Genomic DNA, 21223 nt, shown 5'->3' on the forward strand with positions numbered 1-21223 from the left:
ACTGAAGTTTTAAACTGGCAAAAGAGCATGTTATAAGTGCCTACGCACTAAATATATGACCCCCGCCATTATAATTATTTGAAATCGAGCGGGACTACAGCGCGCCGGGAGGGGGCGTGGCTTAGCCCGCACAGCTTACCAGCGCCATTTTCTCTCTTCACAGACATTGCAGAGACGCTGGCCCGGACCTCCACTCTCCTTAGCAAGTACAGGGAGCAAAACGGGGGGGGGGGGGGGGGCACAGTAAATTGGTGCTATTTAAACAGCGCAGGGATCACATATTATTGTTTCAGTAGTATATGGGCACTGGGGTGTGAGCTGGTATACTCCCTCTGTGTTCTCTCTAACAGGCTTCCCTGTGGGTCTGTCCCCTGTTGCCAGTGTGAGTGTGTGTGTGTCGGTACAGTGTCGACATGTCTGAGGCTGAGTGCTCCTCCCCGGAGGAAGTTACTGGGGGGTGCAGAGAAGGATTTGGGAGTGACTCTGTCGGCACCGCCGACTGCTGATTGGGTGAATTTGTTGAGTACATTGAATGCAAATGTGGCGTTATTGTCTAAGAGGCTGGATAAATCTGATTCTCAGACACAAACGTGGAGAAAATCCATGGAGGACACCTTGTCTCAGGTACAGGCCCCCTCAGGGTCACAAAAGCGTTCATTTACCCAAATAGCTGATACGGATACCGACACAGACTGACTCCAGTGTCGACTATAGTGTTGCCAGTTTTTATCCAAAATTGGTTAAGAGTATTCAGTACATGATTGTGGCTATTAAAGATGTTTTACATATTTCTGAAGTACCTGCTGTTCCTGATACAAGGGTATGTTTGTATAAGGGAAAGAAACCTGAGGTGACGTTTCCCCCCTCTCATGAACTGAACGCTCTTTGTGAAAAAGCTTGGGAATCGCCTGATAAAAGGTGGCAGATTCCCAAGATAATTTTTATGGCATATCCTTTCCCCTCTGACGACAGGGAAAAGTGGGAGTCCCCTCTGATGACAGGGAAAAGTGGGAGTCATCTCCCAATGTGGACAAGGCTCTGTGCCGGCTGTCCAAGAAGGTGGCGCTTCCGTCTCCCGACACTGCTACCCTCAAGGATCCTGCGGATCGTAAGCAGGAAACGACATTAAAGGCCATTTATGTCACTACAGATGCACTCCTCAGACCTGCCGTGGCATTGGCATCGGTGAGTAGTGCTATTGCTAAGTGGGCTGATAATTTGGTATCGGACATGGATACTCTCGATAGGGATTACATTCTTTTGACTCTTGGTTATATCAGGGACGCTGCAGCTTACCTAAAGGATGCGGCAAGGGATATTGGCCTCTTGGGATCAATGGCTAATGCCATGGCAGTCTCGGCCAGGAGAGCGCTGTGGATTCATCAATGGAATGCTGATGCCGACTCCAAGAAAGCTATGGAAGCTCTCCCTTATAAAGGTAGTGTCTTGTTTGGTGACGGCCTCGCTGACCTGGTGTCTACCGCTACAGCGGGTAAGTCATCTTTTCTTCCTTATGTTCCCGCACAACAGAAAAAGGCACCCCATTATCAGATGCAGTCCTTTCGGCCTAACAAATACAAAAAAGGAAGAGGCTCTTCCTTCCTTGCTTCAAAAGGTAGAGGAAGGGGAAAAAGGTTGCCTGCTGTGTCAGGCTCCCAGGACCAAAAGTCCTCCCCGGCCTCTGCCAAGTCCACCGCATGACGCTGGGGCTCCCCTACGGGAGTCCGTGCCGGTGGGGGCCCGTCTCCAACTCTTCAGTCAGGTCTGGTTTTACTCGGGCCTAGATCCTTGGGTCTTAGATATAGTGTCCCAAGGGTACAAACTGGAGTTTCAGGAGATGCCCCCCACCGATTTTTGAAATCAGCCTTGCCAGTTTCGATCCCAGAAAGGGAAGTAGTGAGTGCGGCGATACAAAAGCTGTGTCAACAGAGTGTCATTGTCCAGGTACCCCCAGTCCCAACGGGGAGAAGGGTTCTATTCGAGCCTCTTTGTCGTGCCAAAGCCGGACGGCTCGGTCAGACCGATCCTGAAACTAAAATCCCTCAATCTGTATTTGAAAACTTTCAAGTTCAAGATGGAATCTCTTCGAGCAGTGATCTCCAGTCTAGAAGGGGGGGATTTTATGGCGTCAGTCGGCATAAAAGATGCCTACTTACACGTCCCGATATATCCTCCACATCAAGCTTTCCTGAGATTTGCGGTGCAGGATTCTCATTACCAATTTCTCTATCGTCCTAAGTGGATGCTGGGGTTCCTGAAAGGACCATGGGGAATAGCGGCTCCGCAGGAGACAGGGCACAAAAAAGTAAAGCTTTTACCAGATCAGGTGGTGTGCACTGGCTCCTCCCCCTATGACCCTCCTCCAGACTCCAGTTAGATTTTGTGCCCGAACGAGAAGGGTGCAATCTAGGTGGCTCTCCTAAAGAGCTGCTTAGAGAAAGTTTAGCTTAGGTTTTTTACTTTACAGTGAGTCCTGCTGGCAACAGGATCACTGCAACGAGGGACTTAGGGGAGAAGTAGTGAACTCACCTGCGTGCAGAGTGGATTTGCTGCTTGGCTACTGGACACTAGCTCCAGAGGGACGATCACAGGTACAGCCTGGATGGTCACCGGAGCCGCGCCGCCGGCCCCCTTGCAGACGCTGAAGAGAGAAGAGGTCCAAAATCGGCGGCTGAAGACTCCTGAGTCTTCATAAAGGTAGCGCACAGCACTGCAGCTGTGCGCCATTTTCCTCTCAGCACACTTCACACAACAGTCACTGAGGGTGCAGAGCGCTGGGGGGGGCGCTCTGAGAGGCAAATAAAAACCTTATTAGAGGCAAAAAATACCTCACATATAGCCCACAGAGGCTATATGGAGATATTTAACCCCTGCCTAACTTCAAAAATAGCGGGAGACGAGCCCGCCGAAAAAGGGGCGGGGCCTATCTCCTCAGCACACAGCGCCATTTTCTCTCACAGAAAAGCTGGAGAGAAGGCTCCCAGGCTCTCCCCTGCACTGCACTACAGAAACAGGGTTAAAACAGAGAGGGGGGGCACTGATTTTGGCGATATTGTATATATATAAAAGATGCTATAAGGGAGAAACACTTATATAAGGTTGTCCCTATATAATTATAGCGTTTTTGGTGTGTGCTGGCAGACTCTCCCTCTGTCTCCCCAAAGGGCTAGTGGGTCCTGTCCTCTGTCAGAGCATTCCCGGTGTGTGTGCTGTGTGTCGGTACGTGTGTGTCGACATGTATGAGGACGATGTTGGTGAGGAGGCGGAGAAATTGCCTGTAATGGTGATGTCACTCTCTAGGGAGTCGACACCGGAATGGATGGCTTATTTAGAGAATTACGTGAGAATGTCAACACGCTGCAAGGTCGGTTGACGACATGAGACGGCCGACAATCTATTAGGACCGGTCCAGGCGTCTCAGAAACACCGTCAGGGGTTTTAAAAACGCCCTTTTACCTCAGTCGGTCGACACAGACACAGACACGGACACTGAATACAGTGTCGACGGTGAATAAACAAACGTATTTCTCATTAGGGCCACACGTTAAGGGCAATGAAGGAGGTGTTACGTGTTTCTGATACTACAAGTACCACAAGAAAGGGTATTATGTGGGAGTGAAAAAACTACCTGTAGTTTTTCCTGAATCAGATAAAATAAAATGAAGTGTGTGATGATGCGTAGGGTTACCCCGATAGCAAATATTGGCGTTATACCCTTTCCCGCCAGAAATTAGGGTACGTTGGAAAACACCCCTTAGGGTGATAAGGCGCTCACACGCTTATCAAGTGGCGTTACCGTCTCCAGATACGGCCGCCCTCAAGGAGCCAGCTGATAGGAAGCTGGAAAAATATCCTAAAAGTATATACACACATACGGTGGTTATACTGCGACCAGCGATCGCCATCAGCCTGGAGATGCAGTGCTGGGTTGGCTTGGTCGGATTCCCTGACTGAAAATATTTTATTCATGTAGAGCATTTAATAGGATGCATTCTATATATATGTATGTGAGATGCACAGAGGGATATTTGCTCTCTGGCATCAAGATAAGTGCGTTGTCCATATCTCCCAGAAGATGTCAGGGACACGACAGTGGTCAGGTGATACAGATCCCATACGGCACATGGAAGTATTGCTGTATAAAGGGAAGGAGTTATTTGGGGGTCGGTCCATCGGACCTGGGGACCACAGCAACAGCTGGGAAATCCAACCTTTTTTACCCCAAGTTACATCTCAGCTAAAAAAGACACCGTCTTTTCAGCCTCAATCTTTCCTTTCCCATGAGGGCATGCAGGCAAAAGGCCAGTCATATCTGCCCAGACATAGAGGTAAGGGAAGTAGACTGCAGCAGGCAGCCCTTTCCCAGGAAAAGAAGCCCTCCACCGCGTCTGCCAAGTCCTCAGCATGACGCTGGGGCCGTGCTAGCGGACTCAAGGTGGGGGGGTAGTCTCAAGAGTCTCAGGGCGCAGTGGGATCACTCGCAAGTTGACCCCTAGATCGTACGAGTATTATCCCAGGGGTAAAGATTGGAGAGTCGAGACATCTTCTCCTCGCAGGTTCCTGAAGTCTGCTTTACCAACGGCTCCCTCCGACAGGGAGGCAGCATTGGAAACAATTCACAAGCTGTATATCCAGCAGGTGATAATCAAAGTACCCCTCCTACGACAAGGAAAAGGGTATTATTTTTCCACACTATATTGTGGTACTGAAGCCAGACGGCTTGGTGACACATAGTCTAAATCTAAAATGTTTTGAACACTTACATAAAAGGTTCAAATCGAGATAAAGTCACTCAGAGCAGTGATAGCGAACCGGAAAAAAGGGGACTATATGGTGTCCCTGGACATCAAGGATTACCTCCATGTCCAAATTTTGTCCTTCTCATCAAGGGTACCTCTGGTTCGTGGTACAGAACTGTCAATATCAGTTTCAGACGATGCCGTTTGAATTATCCACGGCACCCCGGGCCTTTTTACCAAGGTAATGGCCGAAAAGATGTTTCTTCAAAGAAAAAAGGCATCTAAATTATCCCTTACTTGCACGACCTAAAAAGGGCAAGTTCCAGAGAACAGTTGGAGGTCGGAAGAGCACTATTTAAAGTAGTTCTTCGACGGCACGACTGGATTCTAAATATTCCAAGAATCGCAGCTGTTTTCCGACGATACGTCTGCTGTTCCTAGGGATGATTCTGGACACGGTTCAGAAAAAGGTTTTTCTTCCCGAGGAAAAAGCCAAGGAGTTATCCGACCTGCAGGAACCTCCTAAAACCAGGAAAGGTGTCTGTACATCAATGCACAAGAGTCCTGGGAAAAATGGTGGCTTTTTACGAAGCAATTCCATTCGGCAGATTCCATGCAAGAATTTTCCAAAGGGATCTGTTGGACAAATGGTCAGGGTCGCATCCTCAGATGCACCTGCGAATAACCCTGTCGCCAAGGACAAGGGTATATCTTCTGTGGTGGTTGCAAAAGGCTCATCTATTGGAGGGCCGCAGATTCGGCATACAGGATTTGATCCTGGTGACCACGGACGCCAGCCTGAGAGGCTGGGGAGCAGTCACACAAGGAAGAAACTTCCAGGGGGTATGGACGAACCTGGAAAAGTCTCTTCACATAAACATTCTGGTACTAAGAGCAATCTAAAATGCTCTAAGCCAGGCGGAACCACTCCTGCAAGGAAAACCGGTGTTGATTCAGTCGGACAACATCACGGCGGTCGCCCATGTAAACAGACAGGGCGGCACAAGAAGCAGGAGTGCAATGGCAGAAGCTGCCAAGATTCTTCGCTGGGCGGAGAATCACGTAATAGCACTGTCAGCAGTGTTCTTCCCGGGCGTGGACAACTGGGAAGCAGACTTCCTCAGCAGACACGATATTCACCCGGGAGAGTGGGGTCTTCATCCAGAACTCTTCCACATGCTAATAAACTGTTGGGAAAGACCAATGCTAGACATGATGGCGTCTCGCCTCAACAAGAAACTGGACAAGTATTGCGCCAGGTCAAGAGATCCACAGGCAATAGCTGTGGACGCACTGGTAACACCTTGGGTGTACAAATCAGTATATGTGTTTCCTCCTCTGCCTCTCATACCAAAGGTATTGAAGATTATACGGTGAAGAGGAGTAAGAACAATACTAGTGGCTCCGGATTGACCAAGAAGGACTTGGTACCCGGAACTTCAAGAGTTGGTCACGGACGACTCGTGCCCTCTACTTCTGAGAAGGGACCTGCTACAACAGGGTCCCTGTCTCTTTCAAGACTTACCGCGGCTGCGTTTGACGGCATGGCGGTTGAACGCCAGATCCTAAAAGGGAAAGGCATTCCAGAAGAAGTCATTCCTACCTTGATTAAGGCAAGGAAGGAAGTCACCGCGAAACATTATCACCGCATTTGGCGAAAATATGTCGCGTGGTGCGAGGATCGGAGTGTTCCGACGGAGGAATTTCAACTGGGTCGTTTCCTACATTTCCTACAATCAGGATTGTCTATGGGTCTCAAATTGAGATCTATTAAGGTTCAAATTTCGGCCCTGTCAATATTCTTCCAAAAAGAATTGGCCTCAGTTCCTGAGGTACAGACTTTTGTTAAAGGAGTACTGCATATACAGCCTCCTGTGGTGCCTCCGGTGGCACCGTGGGATCTAAATGTAGTTTTAGATTTCCTCAAATCCCATTGGTTTGAACCATTGAAAAAGGTGGATTTTAAATATCTCACATGGAAAGTGACTATGTTACTGGCCCTGGCTTCCGCCAGGAGAGTATCTGAATTGGCGGCTTTATCTTATAAAAGCCCTTATCTAATCTTCCATTCGGATAGGGCAGAACTGAGGACTCGTCCGCATTTTCTCCCTAAGGTGGTATCAGCGTTTCACCTGAACCAACCTATTGTGGTGCCTGCGGCCACTGGCGACTTGGAGGACTCCAAGTTGTTGGACGTTGTCAGAGCCTTAAAAATATACATTTCAAGGACGGCTGAAGTCAGAAAATCTGACTCGCTGTTGATACTATATGCACCCAACAAGTTGGGTGCCCCTGCTTCTAAGCAGACGATTGCTCGTTGGATTTGTAACACAATTCAACTTGCTCATTCTGTGGCAGGCCTGCCACAGCCTAAATCTGTTAAGGCCCATTCCACAAGGAAGGTGGGCTCATCTTGGGCGGCTGCCCGAGGGGTCTCGGCATTACAATTCTGCCGAGCAGCTACGTGGTCGGGGGAAAACACGTTTGTAAAATTCTACAAATTTGATACCCTGGCAAAAGAGGACTTGGAATTCTCTCATTCGGTGCTGCAGAGTCATCCGCACTCTCCCGCCCGTTTGGGAGCTTTGGTATAATCCCCATGGTCCTTTCAGGAACCCCAGCATCCACTTAGGACGATAGAGAAAATAAGAATTTACTTACCGATAATTCTATTTCTCGGAGTCCGTAGTGGATGCTGGGCGCCCATCCCAAGTGCGGATTATCTGCAATACTGTACATAGTTATTGTTAACAAATTCGGGTTATATTGTTAAGGAGCCATCTTTAAGAGGCTCTTTCTGTTATCATACTGTTAACTGGGTTTAGATCACAAGTTGTACGGTGTGATTGGTGTGGCTGGTATGAGTCTTACCCGGGATTCAAATTGCCTCCCTTATTGTGTACGCTCGTCCGGGCACAGTACCTAACTGGAGTCTGGAGGAGGGTCATAGGGGGAGGAGCCAGTGCACACCACCTGATCTGGTAAAAGCTTTACTTTTTTGTGCCCTGTCTCCTGCGGAGCCGCTATTCCCCATGGTCCTTTCAGGAACCCCAGCATCCACTACGGACTCCGAGAAATAGAATTATCGGTAAGTAAATTCTTATTTTCTCTGACGTCCTAGTGGATGCTGGGACTCCGTCAGGACCATGGGGAATAGCGGCTCCGCAGGAGACAGGGCACAAAAGTAAAAGCTTTAGGATCAGGTGGTGTGCACTGGCTCCTCCCCCTATGACCCTCCTCCAAGCCTCAGTTAGGTTTTTGTGCCCGGCCGAGAAGGGTGCAATCTAGGTGGCTCTCATAAAGAGCTGCTTAGAGTAAAAGTTTTGATAGTTTTCTTATTTTCAGTGAGTCCTGCTGGCAACAGGCTCACTGCAACGAGGGACTTAGGGGAGAAGAAGTGAACTCACCTGCGTGCAGGATGGATTTGCTTCTTAGGCTACTGGACACTAGCTCCAGAGGGACGATCACAGGTACAGCCTGGATGGGTCACCGGAGCCGCGCCGCCGACCCCCTTGCAGATGCCGAAGTAAGAAGAGGTCCAGAAACCGGCGGCTGAAGGCTTTTCAGTCTTCATGAGGTAGCGCACAGCACTGCAGCTGTGCGCCATTGCTCTCAGCACACTTCACACCAACGGTCACTGAGGGTGCAGGGCGCTGGGGGGGGCGCCCTGGGCAGCAATGTTAATACCTTTTCTGGCTAAAAAGAATACATCACATATAGTCCCTGAGGCTATATGGATGTATTTCACCCCTGCCAGGTCTCAGAAAAACCGGGAGAAGAGCCCGCCGGAATAGGGGGCGGGGCCTATCTCCTCAGCACACAGCGCCATTTTCCCTCACAGAACTGCTGGTGGGAAGGCTCCCAGGCTCTCCCCTGCACTGCACTACAGAAACAGGGTTAAAACAGAGAGGGGGGGCACTTATTTGGCGATATGATTATATATTAAGATGCTATAAGGGAAAACACTTATATAAAGGTTGTCCCTGTATAATTATAGCGTTTTGGTGTGTGCTGGCAAACTCTCCCTCTGTCTCCCCAAAGGGCTAGTGGGGTCCTGTCCTCTATCAGAGCATTCCCTGTGTGTGTGCTGTGTGTCGGTACGTGTGTGTCGACATGTATGAGGACGATGTTGGTGAGGAGGCGGAGCAATTGCCTGTAATGGTGATGTCACTCTCTAGGGAGTCGACACCGGAATGGATGGCTTATTTAAGGAATTACGTGATAATGTCAACACGCTTCAAGGTCGGTTGACGACATGAGACGGCCGGCAAACAAATTAGTACCTGTCCAGGCGTCTCAAACACCGTCAGGGGCTTTAAAACGCCCATTTACCTCAGTCGGTCGACATAGACACGGACACTGACTCCAGTGTCGACGGTGAAGAAACAAACGTATTTTCCTTTAGGGCCACACGTTACATGTTAAGGGCAATGAAGGAGGTGTTACATATTTCTGATACTACAAGTACCACAAAAAAGGGTATTATGTGGGTGTGAAAAAACTACATGTAGTTTTTCCTGAATCAGATAAATTAAATGAAGTGTGTGATGATGCGTGGGTTTCCCCCGATAGAAAATTATTGGCGGTATACCCTTTCCCGCCAGAAGTTAGGGCGCGTTGGGAAACACCCCTTAGGGTGGATAAGGCGCTCACACGCTTATCAAAACAAGTGGCGTTACCGTCTCCAGATACGGCCGCCCTCAAGGAGCCAGCTGATAGGAGGCTGGAAAATATCCTAAAAAGTATATACACACATACTGGTGTTATACTGCGACCAGCTATCGCCTCAGCCTGGATGTGCAGCGCTGGGGTGGCTTGGTCGGATTCCCTGACTGAAAATATTGATACCCTTGACAGGGACAGTATTTTATTGACTATAGAGCACAGAGAGATAATTGCACTCTGGCATCAAGAGTAAGTGCGATGTCCATATCTGCCAGAAGATGTTTATGGACACGACAGTGGTCAGGTGATGCAGATTCCAAACGGCACATGGAAGTATTGCCGTATAAAGGGGAGGAGTTATTTGGGGTCGGTCCATCGGACCTGGTGGCCACGGCAACAGCTGGAAAATCCACCTTTTTTACCCTAAGTCACATCTCAGCAGAAAAAGACACCGTCTTTTCAGCCTCAGTCCTTTCGTCCCCATAAGGGCAAGCGGGCAAAAGGCCAGTCATATCTGCCCAGGGATAGAGGAAAGGGAAGAAGACTGCAGCAGGCAGCCCATTCCCAGGAACAGAAGCCTTCCACCGCTTCTGCCAAGTCCTCAGCATGACGCTGGGGCCGTACAGGACCCCTGGATCCTACAAGTAGTATCCCAGGGGTACAGATTGGAAATTCGAGACGTCTCCCCCTCGCAGGTTCCTGAAGTCTGCTTTACCAACGTCTCCCTCCGACAGGGAGGCAGTATTGGAAACAATTCACAAGCTGTATTCCCAGCAGGTGATAATCAAAGTACTCCTCCTACAACAAGGAAAGGGGTATTATTCCACATTATATTGTGGTACTGAAGCCAGACGGCTCGGTGAGACCTATTCTAAATCTGAAATATTTGAACACTTACATACAAAGGTTCAAATCAAGATGGAGTCACTCAAAGCAGTGATAGCGAACCAGGAAGAAGGGGACTATATGGTGTCCCGGGACATCAGGGATGCTTCCTCCATGTCCCAATTTGCCCTTCTCACCAAGGGTACCTCAGGTTCGTGGTACAGAACTGTCACTATCAGTTTCAGACGATGCCGGTTGGATTGTCCACGGCACCCCGGGTCTTTACCAAGGTAATGGCCGAAATGATGATTCTTCTTCAAAGAAAATGGACGATATCCTGATAAGGGCAAGGTCCAGAGAACAGTTGGAGGTCGGAGTAGCACTATCTCAAGTAGTTCTACGACAGCATGGGTGGATTCTAAATATTCCAAAACCGCAGCTGTTTCCGACGACAATTTGCTGTTCCTAGGGATGATTCTGGACACAGTCCAGAAAAGGGTGTTTCTCCCGGAGAAGAAAGCAAGGGAGTTATCCGAGCTAGTCAGGAACCTCCTAAAACCAGGAAAAGTGTCAGTGCATCATTACACAAGGGTCCTGGTAAAAATGGTGGCTTCTTACGAAGCGATTCCATTCGGCAGATTTCACGCAAGAACTTTTCAGTGGGATCTGCTGGAAAAATGGTCCGGATCGCATCTTCAGATGCATCAGCGGATAACCCTGTCTCCAAGGACAAGGGTGTTTCTTCTGCGGTGGCTGCAGAGTGCTCATCTACTAAAGGGCCGCAGATTCGGCATTCAGGACTGGGTCCTGGTGACCACGGATGCCAGCCGGAGAGGCTGGGGAGCAGTCACACAGGGAAAAAATTTCCAGGGAGTGTGATCAAGTCTGGAGACTTCTCTCCACATAAAACAATGCTCTAAGCTTAGCAAGACCTCTGCTTCAAGGTCAGCCGGTATTGATCCAGTGGGACAACATCACGGCAGTCGCCCACGTAAACAGACAGGGCGGCACAAGAAGCAGGAGGGAAATGGCAGAAACTGCAAAGATTCTTCGCTGGGCGGAAAATCATGGGATAGCACTGTCAGCAGTGTTCATTCCGGGAGTGGACAACTGGGAAGCAGACTTCCTCAGCAGGCACGACCTCCACCCGGGAGAGTGGGGACTTCATCGGGAAGTCTTCCACATGATTGTGAACCGTTGGGAAAGACCAAAGGTGGACATGATGGCGTCCCGCCTGAACAAAAAACTGGACAGGTATTGCGCCAGGTCAAGAGACCCTCAGGCAATAGCTGTGGACGTTCTGGTAACACAGTGGGTGTACCAGTCGGTGTATGTGTTCCCTCCTCTGCTTCTCATACCCAAGGTACTGAGAATTATAAGACGTAGAGGAGTAAGAACTATACTCGTGGCTCCGGATTGGCCAAGAAGGACTTGGTACCCGGAACTTCAAGAAATGCTCACAGAGGACTCATGGCCTCTGCCGCTAAGAAGGGACTTGCTTCAGCAAGTACCATGTCTGTTCCAAGACTTACCGCGGCTGCGTTTGACGGCATGGCGGTGGAACGCCGGATCCTAAGGGAAAAAGGCATTCCGGAAGAGGTCATTCCTACCCTGGTCAAAGCCAGGAAGGAGGTGACCGCACAACATTATCACCACATGTGGCGAAAATATGTTGCGTGGTGTGAGGCCAGGAAGGCCCCACGAAGAAATTTCAACTCGGTCGATTCCTGCATTTCCTGCAAACAGGAGTGTCTATGGGCCTCAAATTGGGGTCCATTAAGGTTCAAATTTCGGCCCTGTCAATTTTCTTCCAGAAAGAATTGGCTTCACTTCCTGAAGTCCAGAAGTTTGTCAAGGGAGTACTGCATATACAACCCCCTTTTGTGCCTCCAGTGGCACTGTGGGATCTCAACGTAGTTCTGGGATTCCTCAAATCACATTTTAAACCGCTCAAATCTGTGGATTTGAAATATCTCACATGAAAAGTGACCATGCGGTTGGCCCTGGCCTCGGCCAGGCGAGTGTCAGAATTGGTGGCTTTGTCTCACAAAAGCCCATATCTGATTGTCCATTCGGACAGGGCAGAGCTGCGGACTCGTCCCCAGTTTCTCCCTAAGGTGGTGTCAGCGTTTCACCTGAACCAGTTTATTGTGGTACCTGCGGCTATTAGGGACTTGGAGGACTCCAAGTTGCTAGATGTTGTCAGGGCCCTGAAATTATAGGTTTCCAGGACGGCTGGAGTCAGGAAAACTGACTTGCTGTTATCCTGTATGCACCCAACAAACTGGGTGCTCTTGCTTCTAAGCAGACGATTACTAGTTGGATGTGTAGTACAATTCAGCTTGCACATTCTGTGGCAGACCTGCCACAGCCAAAATATGTAAATGCCCATTTCACAAGGAAGGTGGGCTCATCTTGGGCGGCTGCCCGAGGGGTCTCGGCTTTACAGCTTTGCCGAGCTGCTACTTGGTCAGGAGCAAACACGTTTGCAAAATTCTACAAATTTGATACCCTGGCTGAGGAGGACCTGGAGTTCTCTCATTCGGTGCTGCAGAGTCATCCGCACTCTCCCGCCCGTTTGGGAGCTTTGGTATAATCCCCATGGTCCTGACGGAGTCCCAGCATCCACTAGGACGTCAGAGAAAATAAGAATTTACTTACCGATAATTCTATTTCTCGTAGTCCGTAGTGTATGCTGGGCGCCCATCCCAAGTGCGGATTGTCTGCAATACTTGTACATAGTTATTGTTACAAAAATCGGGTTATTATTGTTGTGAGCCATCTTTTCAGAGGCTCCGCTGTTATCATGCTGTTAACTGGGTTCAGATCACAGGTTGTACAGTGTGATTGGTGTGGCTGGTATGAGTCTTACCCGGGATTCAAAATCCTTCCTTATTGTGTACGCTCGTCCGGGCACAGTATCCTAACTGAGGCTTGGAGGAGGGTCATAGGGGGAGGAGCCAGTGCACACCACCTGATCCTAAAGCTTTTACTTTTGTGCCCTGTCTCCTGCGGAGCCGCTATTCCCCATGGTCCTGACGGAGTCCCAGCATCCACTACGGACTACGAGAAATAGAATTATCGGTAAGTAAATTCTTATTTTCAGACGTTGCCGTTTGGGCTTTCCACGGCCCCGAGGGTCTTCACCAAAGTCATGGCTGAAATGATGGTACTCCTACGCAAGCAGGGTGTCACAATTATCCCGTACCTGGACGATCTCCTGATAAAGGCGAGATCGAAGGAGAAGTTGCTAAGAAATGTGGAGCTCTCCCTGATGGTTCTGCAACATCATGGTTGGATTCTAAATTTGGCAAAGTCTCAGTTGATTCGGACAACTCGGCTGCCTTTCTTGGGCATGATCCTGGACACGGAACTGCAGAGAGTGTTTCTTCTGGCGGAAAAAGCTCTGGAAATCCAAGGCATGGTCAAAGAGATTCTGAAACCGGCAAGAGTGTCGATTCATCAATGCACTCGAGTGCTAGGGAAGATGGTTGCGGCGTACGAAGCCATTCTGTTTGGCAGGTTTCATGCCCGGGTGTTTCAGTGGGACCTGCTGGACAAATGGTCCGGGTCTCACCTACACATGCACCGGAAAGTAAGTCTATCTTCCAGGTCCAGAATTTCTCTCCTGTGGTGGCTGCACAGTTCTCACCTTCTAGAGGGACGCAGGTTCGGGATCCAGGATTGGGTCCTGCTGACCACGGATGCAAGTCTCCGAGGCTGGGGAGCAGTCACACAAGGAAGAAGTTTCCAGGGAAAATGGTCAAGCCAGGAAACTTGTCTCCACATAAATGTTCTGGAGTTAAGAGCCATTTACAACGGCCTTCTGCAAGCGGAAAACCTTCTTCGAGGTCTACCTGTCCTGATTCAGTCGGACAACGTAACAGCGGTGGCGTACGTAAACCGCCAGGGCGGAACAAAGAGCAGAGCGGCGATGACAGAGGCAACAACAGTTCTCTGCTGGGCGGAAAAGCACGTGAGCGCTCTGTCAGCAGTCTTCCTTCCGGGTGTGGACAACTGGGAAGCAGACTTCCTCAGCAGACACGATCTCCACCCAGGAGAGTGGGCGCTTCACCAAGAGTTATTTGCAGAAGTGACAGGGCGTTGGGGAATTCCTCAAATAGACATGATGGCGTCTCGCCTCAACAAGAAGCTTCCGAGGTATTGTTCCAGGTCAAGGGACCCCCAAGCCAGTGCAGTGGACGCCCTGGTAACTCCATGGGTGTTTCAGTCGGTGTATGTGTTCCCTCCACTTCCTCTCATTCCAAAAGTGTTGAGGATCATAAGACGAACAGGGGTTCTAGCAGTACTCGTCGTTCCAGATTGGCCACGGTGGGCCTGGTACCCGGATCTTCAGGAATTGCTCATAGAAGGTCCTTGGCCGCTTCCTCTCAGAGAGGACCTGTTACTGCAGGGGCCATGCGTATTTCAAGACTTACTGCGGCTGCATTTGATGGCGTGGAGGTTGAATGCCAAATCCTAGCTCGAAAGGGTATTCCCGGAGAAGTCATCCCCACTCTCCTTAAGGCTAGAAAGGAGGTCACGGTGAAGCATTATCACCGTATTTGGAAAAAATGTGTCATGGTGTGAAGCCAGGAAAGCTCCTACGGGGGAGTTTCAGCTGGGTCGTTTCCTCCATTTTTTGCAGGCAGGCGTGGATGCAGGCCTGAAATTGGGTTCCATCAAAGTGCAGATTTCGTCTTTATCTATTTTCTTTCAAAAAGAATTGGCCGCCCTTCCTGAGGTTCAGCCTTTTGTGAAGGGAGTGCTGCATATCCATCCCCCGTTTGTGCCACCCGTGGCACCGTGGGATCTTGACGTGATGTTACAATTTCTTATGTCTCACTGGTTTGAACCTTTGTGGAAGGTTGAGTTGAAATTTCTCACTTGGAAAGTGGTTATGCTTTTGGCCTTGGCGTCTGCTAGATGGGTGTCGGAATTGGCGGCTCTGTCTCATAAGAGCCCATATTTGATTTTCCATGTGGATAGAGCGGAATTGAGGACTCGTCAACAATTTCTGCCGAAGGTGGTTTCTTCGTTTCACATAAATCAACCTATTGTGGTGCCTGTGGCTACGGATGCCGTGACAGTGCCAAAATCTCTCGACGTCGTGAGAGCTTTGAAAATTTATGTCGCCAGAATGGCTCTTGTTAGGAAAACGGAGGCTCTGTTTGTCCTGTATGCTTCCAACAAGATTGGAAATTCTGCTTCCAAGCAGACTATTGCACGCTAAATTTGTAATACTATTCAGCACGCTCATTCTACGGCTGGACTGCCGTTGCCGAAGTCAGTGAAGGCCCATTCTACCAGGAAGGTGGGCTCATCTTGGGCAGCTGCCCGAGGGGTCTCGGCACTTCAACTTTGCCGAGCAGCTACATGGTCGGGTTCAAACACTTTTGCTAAATTCTACAAGTTTGATACCCTGCCTGAGGAGGACCTCATGTTTGCTCAATCGGTGCTGCATAGTCATCCGCACCCTCCCGCCCGGTCTGGAGCTTTGGTATAGACCCCATGGTCCTTTTGGAGTCCCCAGCATCCTCTAGGACGTAAGAGAAAATAGGATTTTAATACCTACCGGTAAATCCTTTTCTCCTAGTCAGTAGAGGATGCTGGGCGCCCATCCCAGTGCGGACTGTTACTTGCAGTTGTATTGTTAGTGGTTGTTTTCGGTTACACGAAGGTTGTATATCGGTTATGTTCAGCTTGTTGCTGTTTTTCGTTCATACTGTTTTCTGGTATTCCTGCTAATCCAGTTGTACGGTGTGTTTGTGTGTATCTCACCCTGTAACAAAAATCCTTTTCCTCGAAATGTCCGTCTCCCTGGGCACAGTTCCTATAACTGAGGTCTGGAGGAGGGGCATAGAGGGAGGAGCCAGTTCACACCCATTCAAAGTCTTATAGTGTGCCCATGTCTCCTGCGGATCCCGTCTATACCCCATGGTCCTTTTGGAGTCCCCAGCATCCTCTACGGACTTGGAGAAAAGGATTTACCGGTAGGTATTAAAATCCTATTTTTTTATTTGTTTTTTTTTTAGCCATTACATTGAAATATTAGTGTGTGTGTGTGATTGGATTGAACAGCTCCAAGCGCCTCTGTGGTCAGGAAAAGTAGGAGAAGGAGTGGAGAGGGAAAGAGGGGGAGACAGAGAGAGAAAAAGGTCAAGAGGGGAGAGAAATGGGATAAGATGGAATGAGGGGGTTGGGGGTAAGAACTCTGACACTACTGGCCACATCAGCTACGATAGATAGATATATATTGTCATTCCATATAGAAACTATATATTTTCATTTGCAGGTGGCAGAAACTTTCAGTGGGATTTCGTGCATGGCCTCTTGGAAAATGCAATTTATGGAGGACGAATAGATAACTACTTTGATTTGCGAGTTCTTCGCTCCTATCTGGAACAGTTTTTTAATTCTCATGCAGGAGGAGTAAGGGGAAACCAGATGACTTTCCCGTTGTCCATCTCCTTGCCAAATTCAAGCAGCATTATGGTAAGAAGGCTGACATGTAACCTGTGGTTGTACAGGTGTGTGGCAGTTCTACAACAGTCTGAGACCTACCGCATTCTGTAAAAGATACTGCACAGGATAAAAATGCCATCATATAATTATTAGGAAATGATACAAAACTTGTGTTCCTTTACTGTAACCATATTGTATTTATTTTTGGAATGTTTTCTGTTGCAATGAGGGCATTATACAACAAGACCTACTTACATTGGAGGGGGGGGGGGGGGGTCTGAGGGTAGGTGCTTGTGTCTGTGCACAACTGCCCGTCTCCACTTTCTCACCGCACCACCTCTGACATTAGGCTACACAGAGCCGGCGCTACCACTAGACGGCTTTGACCACTGGACAGCGGTGACCACTGGAGGGCGGCAGCTCACGCTGTGATGAATGCTTCCCTTGCTAGTTTTGCTCAGCTCCTCCTCTTCCTTAAGAGGAATATGTTGAGTGTTACTGTGGAGAGGGTCAGAAGAGTTGTACCAATAGCCGGCACTCACACGGTCAGTGCTGGCGGCTGACAACTTATGCGGCCGCGGCATCCCTGCAGCTACTCGCAGTGTGAGTGTAACCCTTCAGCAGCGGCTCTAATACTCTATGCACATAGAGTAAGCAGCGTGCTGACGGCTATTGTTACAGTTCTTCTCTCTGCGCAGTCTGCGGTAACACTCAACATATTCCCACCCCGCACCACAAGTACAGACTCTGCATATTACCCTCCCCCGCGACTGCATCATGACATTACAGCCCTCCACCCTACCCTTCATGATCACAGCACAGACACAGACTCACTGCGATTAGAGACACCTGCAGAAGGGATTGGGTCCCTCCTACTGCCCCACCAGACACATTGGAGGTGAGAGCTCAGGAGTGTCTAGAGCAGGGCTGAATTAAGGAGGGGGGCTCTTTGGGTAAGTGAGAGCTTCATTTAATATATAAAGGGTGGAGTGAAGTGGGGGGAAACACTTACGGGGTGGGGGGATCATTAAATCTATACCGTAAAGGGCAGGGTTGAGGGTGGATCTAAAAATATATAAGGGATGGAGGTGATGGGTTGCTGGAAGGACCCCCCTCCCCCAAACACTTGAATTCCCAACGTATAGGTAGCCAGCAGCTTTAGCCTTTTATAAGTGCCCTTGTCCCCCGAAGGCTTGATCCAGCCCTAGTCTAGTGATTCCCACGCACCCTGGGTAGAGCACCTGCAGCATTACAGCAGCAACTTTTCCTGAAGTTCCCACTGAAAGTCGGCATGCTGGACGGGACAGAATTTACTAACAGGAAAATGCGGTAAAAACATGTTTTCTGGGTTTTACCGCATTTCCTGTATGTACTAAGACTTGGTGTGTGGTTTTTAGGGTGTCGGGAAACCTTGCATCGGCCCAGAGGCTGCTACTTTTCTAAATTCTACCTTGTTTAACAGTTATTTGCTGACGAGTGTCCCTGGTATAGGGTGTGCCGTCTGTGGGTGATTTTTATGTTATGCTGTAGCTGATATCACCACATAGATACATAATAGAAAATAAGAATTTACTTACCGATAATTCTATTTCTCGGAGTCCGTAGTGGATGCTGGGGTTCCTGAAAGGACCATGGGGAATAGCGGCTCCGCAGGAGACAGGGCACAAAAAGTAAAGCTTTTCCAGATCAGGTGGTGTGCACTGGCTCCTCCCCCTATGACCCTCCTCCAGACTCCAGTTAGGTACTGTGCCCGGACGAGCGTACACAATAAGGGAGGATTTTGAATCCCGGGTAAGACTCATACCAGCCACACCAATCACACCGTACAACTTGTGATCTAAACCCAGTTAACAGTATGATAACAAAAGGAGCCTCTGAAAGACGGCTTCCTACAACAATAACCCGATTTTTGTAACAATAACTATGTACAAGTATTGCAGAATAATCCGCACTTGGGATGGGCGCCCAGCATCCACTACGGACTCCGAGAAATAGAATTATCGGTAAGTAAATTCTTATTTTCTCTATCGTCCTAGTGGATGCTGGGGTTCCTGAAAGGACCATGGGGATTATACCAAAGCTCCCAAACGGGCGGGAGAGTGCGGATGACTCTGCAGCACCGAATGAGAGAACTCCAGGTCCTCTTTTGCCAGGGTATCAAATTTGTAAAATTTTACAAACGTGTTCTCCCCCGACCACGTAGTTGCTCGGCAGAGTTGCAATGCCGAGACCCCTCGGGCAGCCGCCCAAGATGAGCCCACCTTCCTTGTGGAATGGGCATTTACATATTTTTTGCTGTGGCAAGCCTGCCACAGAATGTGCAAGCTGAATTGTACTACAAATCCACGAGCAATAGTCTGCTTAGAAGCAGGAGCACCCAGCTTGTTGGGTGCATACAGGATAAACAGCAAGTCAGATTTCCTGACTCCAGCCGACCTGGAAACTATATTTTCAGGGCCCTGACAACATCCAGCAACTTGGAGTCCTCCAAGTCCCTAGTAGCCGCAGGCACCACAATAAGCTGGTTCAGGTGAAACGCTGACACCACCTTAGGGAGAAACTGGGGACGAGTCCACAGCTTTGCTCTGTCCGAATGGACGATCAGATATGGCTTTGTGAGATAAAGCCGCCAATTCTGACACTCGCCTGGCCGAGGCCAGGACCAACAGCATGGTCACTTTCCATGTGAGATATATCAAATCCACAGATTTGAGTTGTTTAAAACAATGTGATTTTAGGAATCCCAAACTACGTTGAGATCGCCCAGTGCCACTGGAGACATCAAAAAGGGGTTGTATATGCAGTACTCCCTTAACAACTTCTGGACTTCAGGAACTGAAGCCAATTTCTTTCTGGAAGAAAATCGACCGGTCGAAATTTGAACCTTAATGGACCCCAATTTGAGACCCATATACACTCCTGCTTGCAGGAAATGTAGGAATTAACCCAGTTGAAATTCTTCCGTGGAGCCTTCCTGGCCTCACACCATGGAACATATTTTCACCTAAGCGGTGATAATGTTGTGCGGTCACCTCCTTCCTGGCTCTGACCAGGGTAGGGATGACCTCTTCCGGAATGCCTTTTTCCCTTAGGATCCGGCGTTCACCCGCCCTGGCGTCAACGCAGCTGCGGTAAGTCATGGAACAGACATGATTCTTGCTGAATCAAGATCCTTTCTAGTATCTCTTGAAGTTCCGGGTACCAAGTTCTTCTTGGCCCAAACCGGAACCACGAGTATAGTTCTTACTCCTCTCCATCCTATCATTCTCCATACACTGGGTATGAAAGGCAGAGGAGGGAACACATACACCGACTGGTACACCCACGGTGTTACCAGAGCGTCCCAGCTATTGCCTGAGGGTCTCTAGACCTGGCGCTTCATGTGGGACGCCATCATAACCACCTTTGGTCTTTCCCAACGGTTTACAAACATGTGGAAACTTCCAGATGAAGTTCCCACTTTTCCGGGTGGAATTCATTTATGCTGAGGAAATCTTCCTAGTTGTCCACTCCCGGAATGAACACTGCTGACAGTGTTATCACATGATCTTTCGCCCAGCGAAGAATCCTTGCTGTCATTGCCCTCCTGCTTCTTGTGCCGCCCCGTCTGTTTACGTGGGCGACTGCCATGATGATGTCCTACTGGATCAGCACCGGTTGACTTTGAAGCAGAGGTCTTCCTAGGCTCAGAGCATCGTAAATTGCCCTTAGCTCCAGTATATTCATGTGGAGAGAAATCTCCAGACTTGACCACACTTCCTTGGAAATTTCTTCCTTGTGTGACTGTTCCCCAGCCTCTCAGGCTGGCATCCGTGGTCACCAGAACACAGTCCTGAATGCTGAATGTGCTGCCCTCTAGAAGATGAGCACTCTGCAGCCCCCACAGAAGAGACACCCTTGTCCTTGGAGACAGGGTTATCCGCTGATGCATCTGAAGATGCGATCCGGACCATTCGTCCAGCAAATCCCCCTGAAAAGTTTTTGCGTGAGATCTGCCGAATGGAATCGCTTCGTAAGAAGCCACCATTTTTCCCAGGACTCCTGTGCATTGATGCACTGATACTTGGCCTGGATTTAGGAGGTTTCTGACTAGGTCGGATAGCTCCCTGGCTTTCCCCTCCAGGGGAAATACCTCTTTCTGGACTATGCCCAGAATCATTCCTAGGAACAGCAGACGTATCATCGGAAAACAGCTGCGATTTTTGGAATATTTAGAATCCACTCGTGCTGTCGTAGAACTACTTTAGATAGTTCTTTTCCGACCTCCAACTGTTCTCTGGAAACTTGTCCCTTTCAGGATATCGTCCAAGTAAGGGATAATTTAGATGCCTTTCTTCTTTTAAGAATCATCTTTTCGGCCATTACCTTGGTAAAGGCCCGGGGTGCCGTGGATAATTCAACGGCAGCGTCTGAAACTGATATTGACAGTTCTGTATCACGAACCAGAGGTACCCTTGTTGAGAAGGGCAAATTTGGACATGGAGGTAATCCTTGATGTCCAGGGACACCATATAGTCCCCTTTTTTCCG

The 21223-nt window shown here is 49.1% G+C and overlaps 1 protein-coding gene across 3 annotated transcripts in view; it reads left to right on the forward strand.

Moving 5' to 3' along the window:
• DYNC2H1 (dynein cytoplasmic 2 heavy chain 1) overlaps positions 1-21223 on the forward strand; it is a 1021614-nt gene that overhangs the window by 754048 nt on the left and 246343 nt on the right. For all 3 annotated transcript variants that reach the window (XM_063951545.1, XM_063951543.1, XM_063951544.1), the window contains one exon: positions 16525-16724. In XM_063951545.1, the coding sequence (XP_063807615.1) occupies positions 16525-16724 (200 nt within the window). The remainder of the gene's footprint in view (positions 1-16524; positions 16725-21223) is intronic.

The sequence above is a fragment of the Pseudophryne corroboree genome, chromosome 2 (assembly GCF_028390025.1).
Source record: "Pseudophryne corroboree isolate aPseCor3 chromosome 2, aPseCor3.hap2, whole genome shotgun sequence".
Lineage (NCBI taxonomy): Eukaryota > Metazoa > Chordata > Amphibia > Anura > Myobatrachidae > Pseudophryne > Pseudophryne corroboree.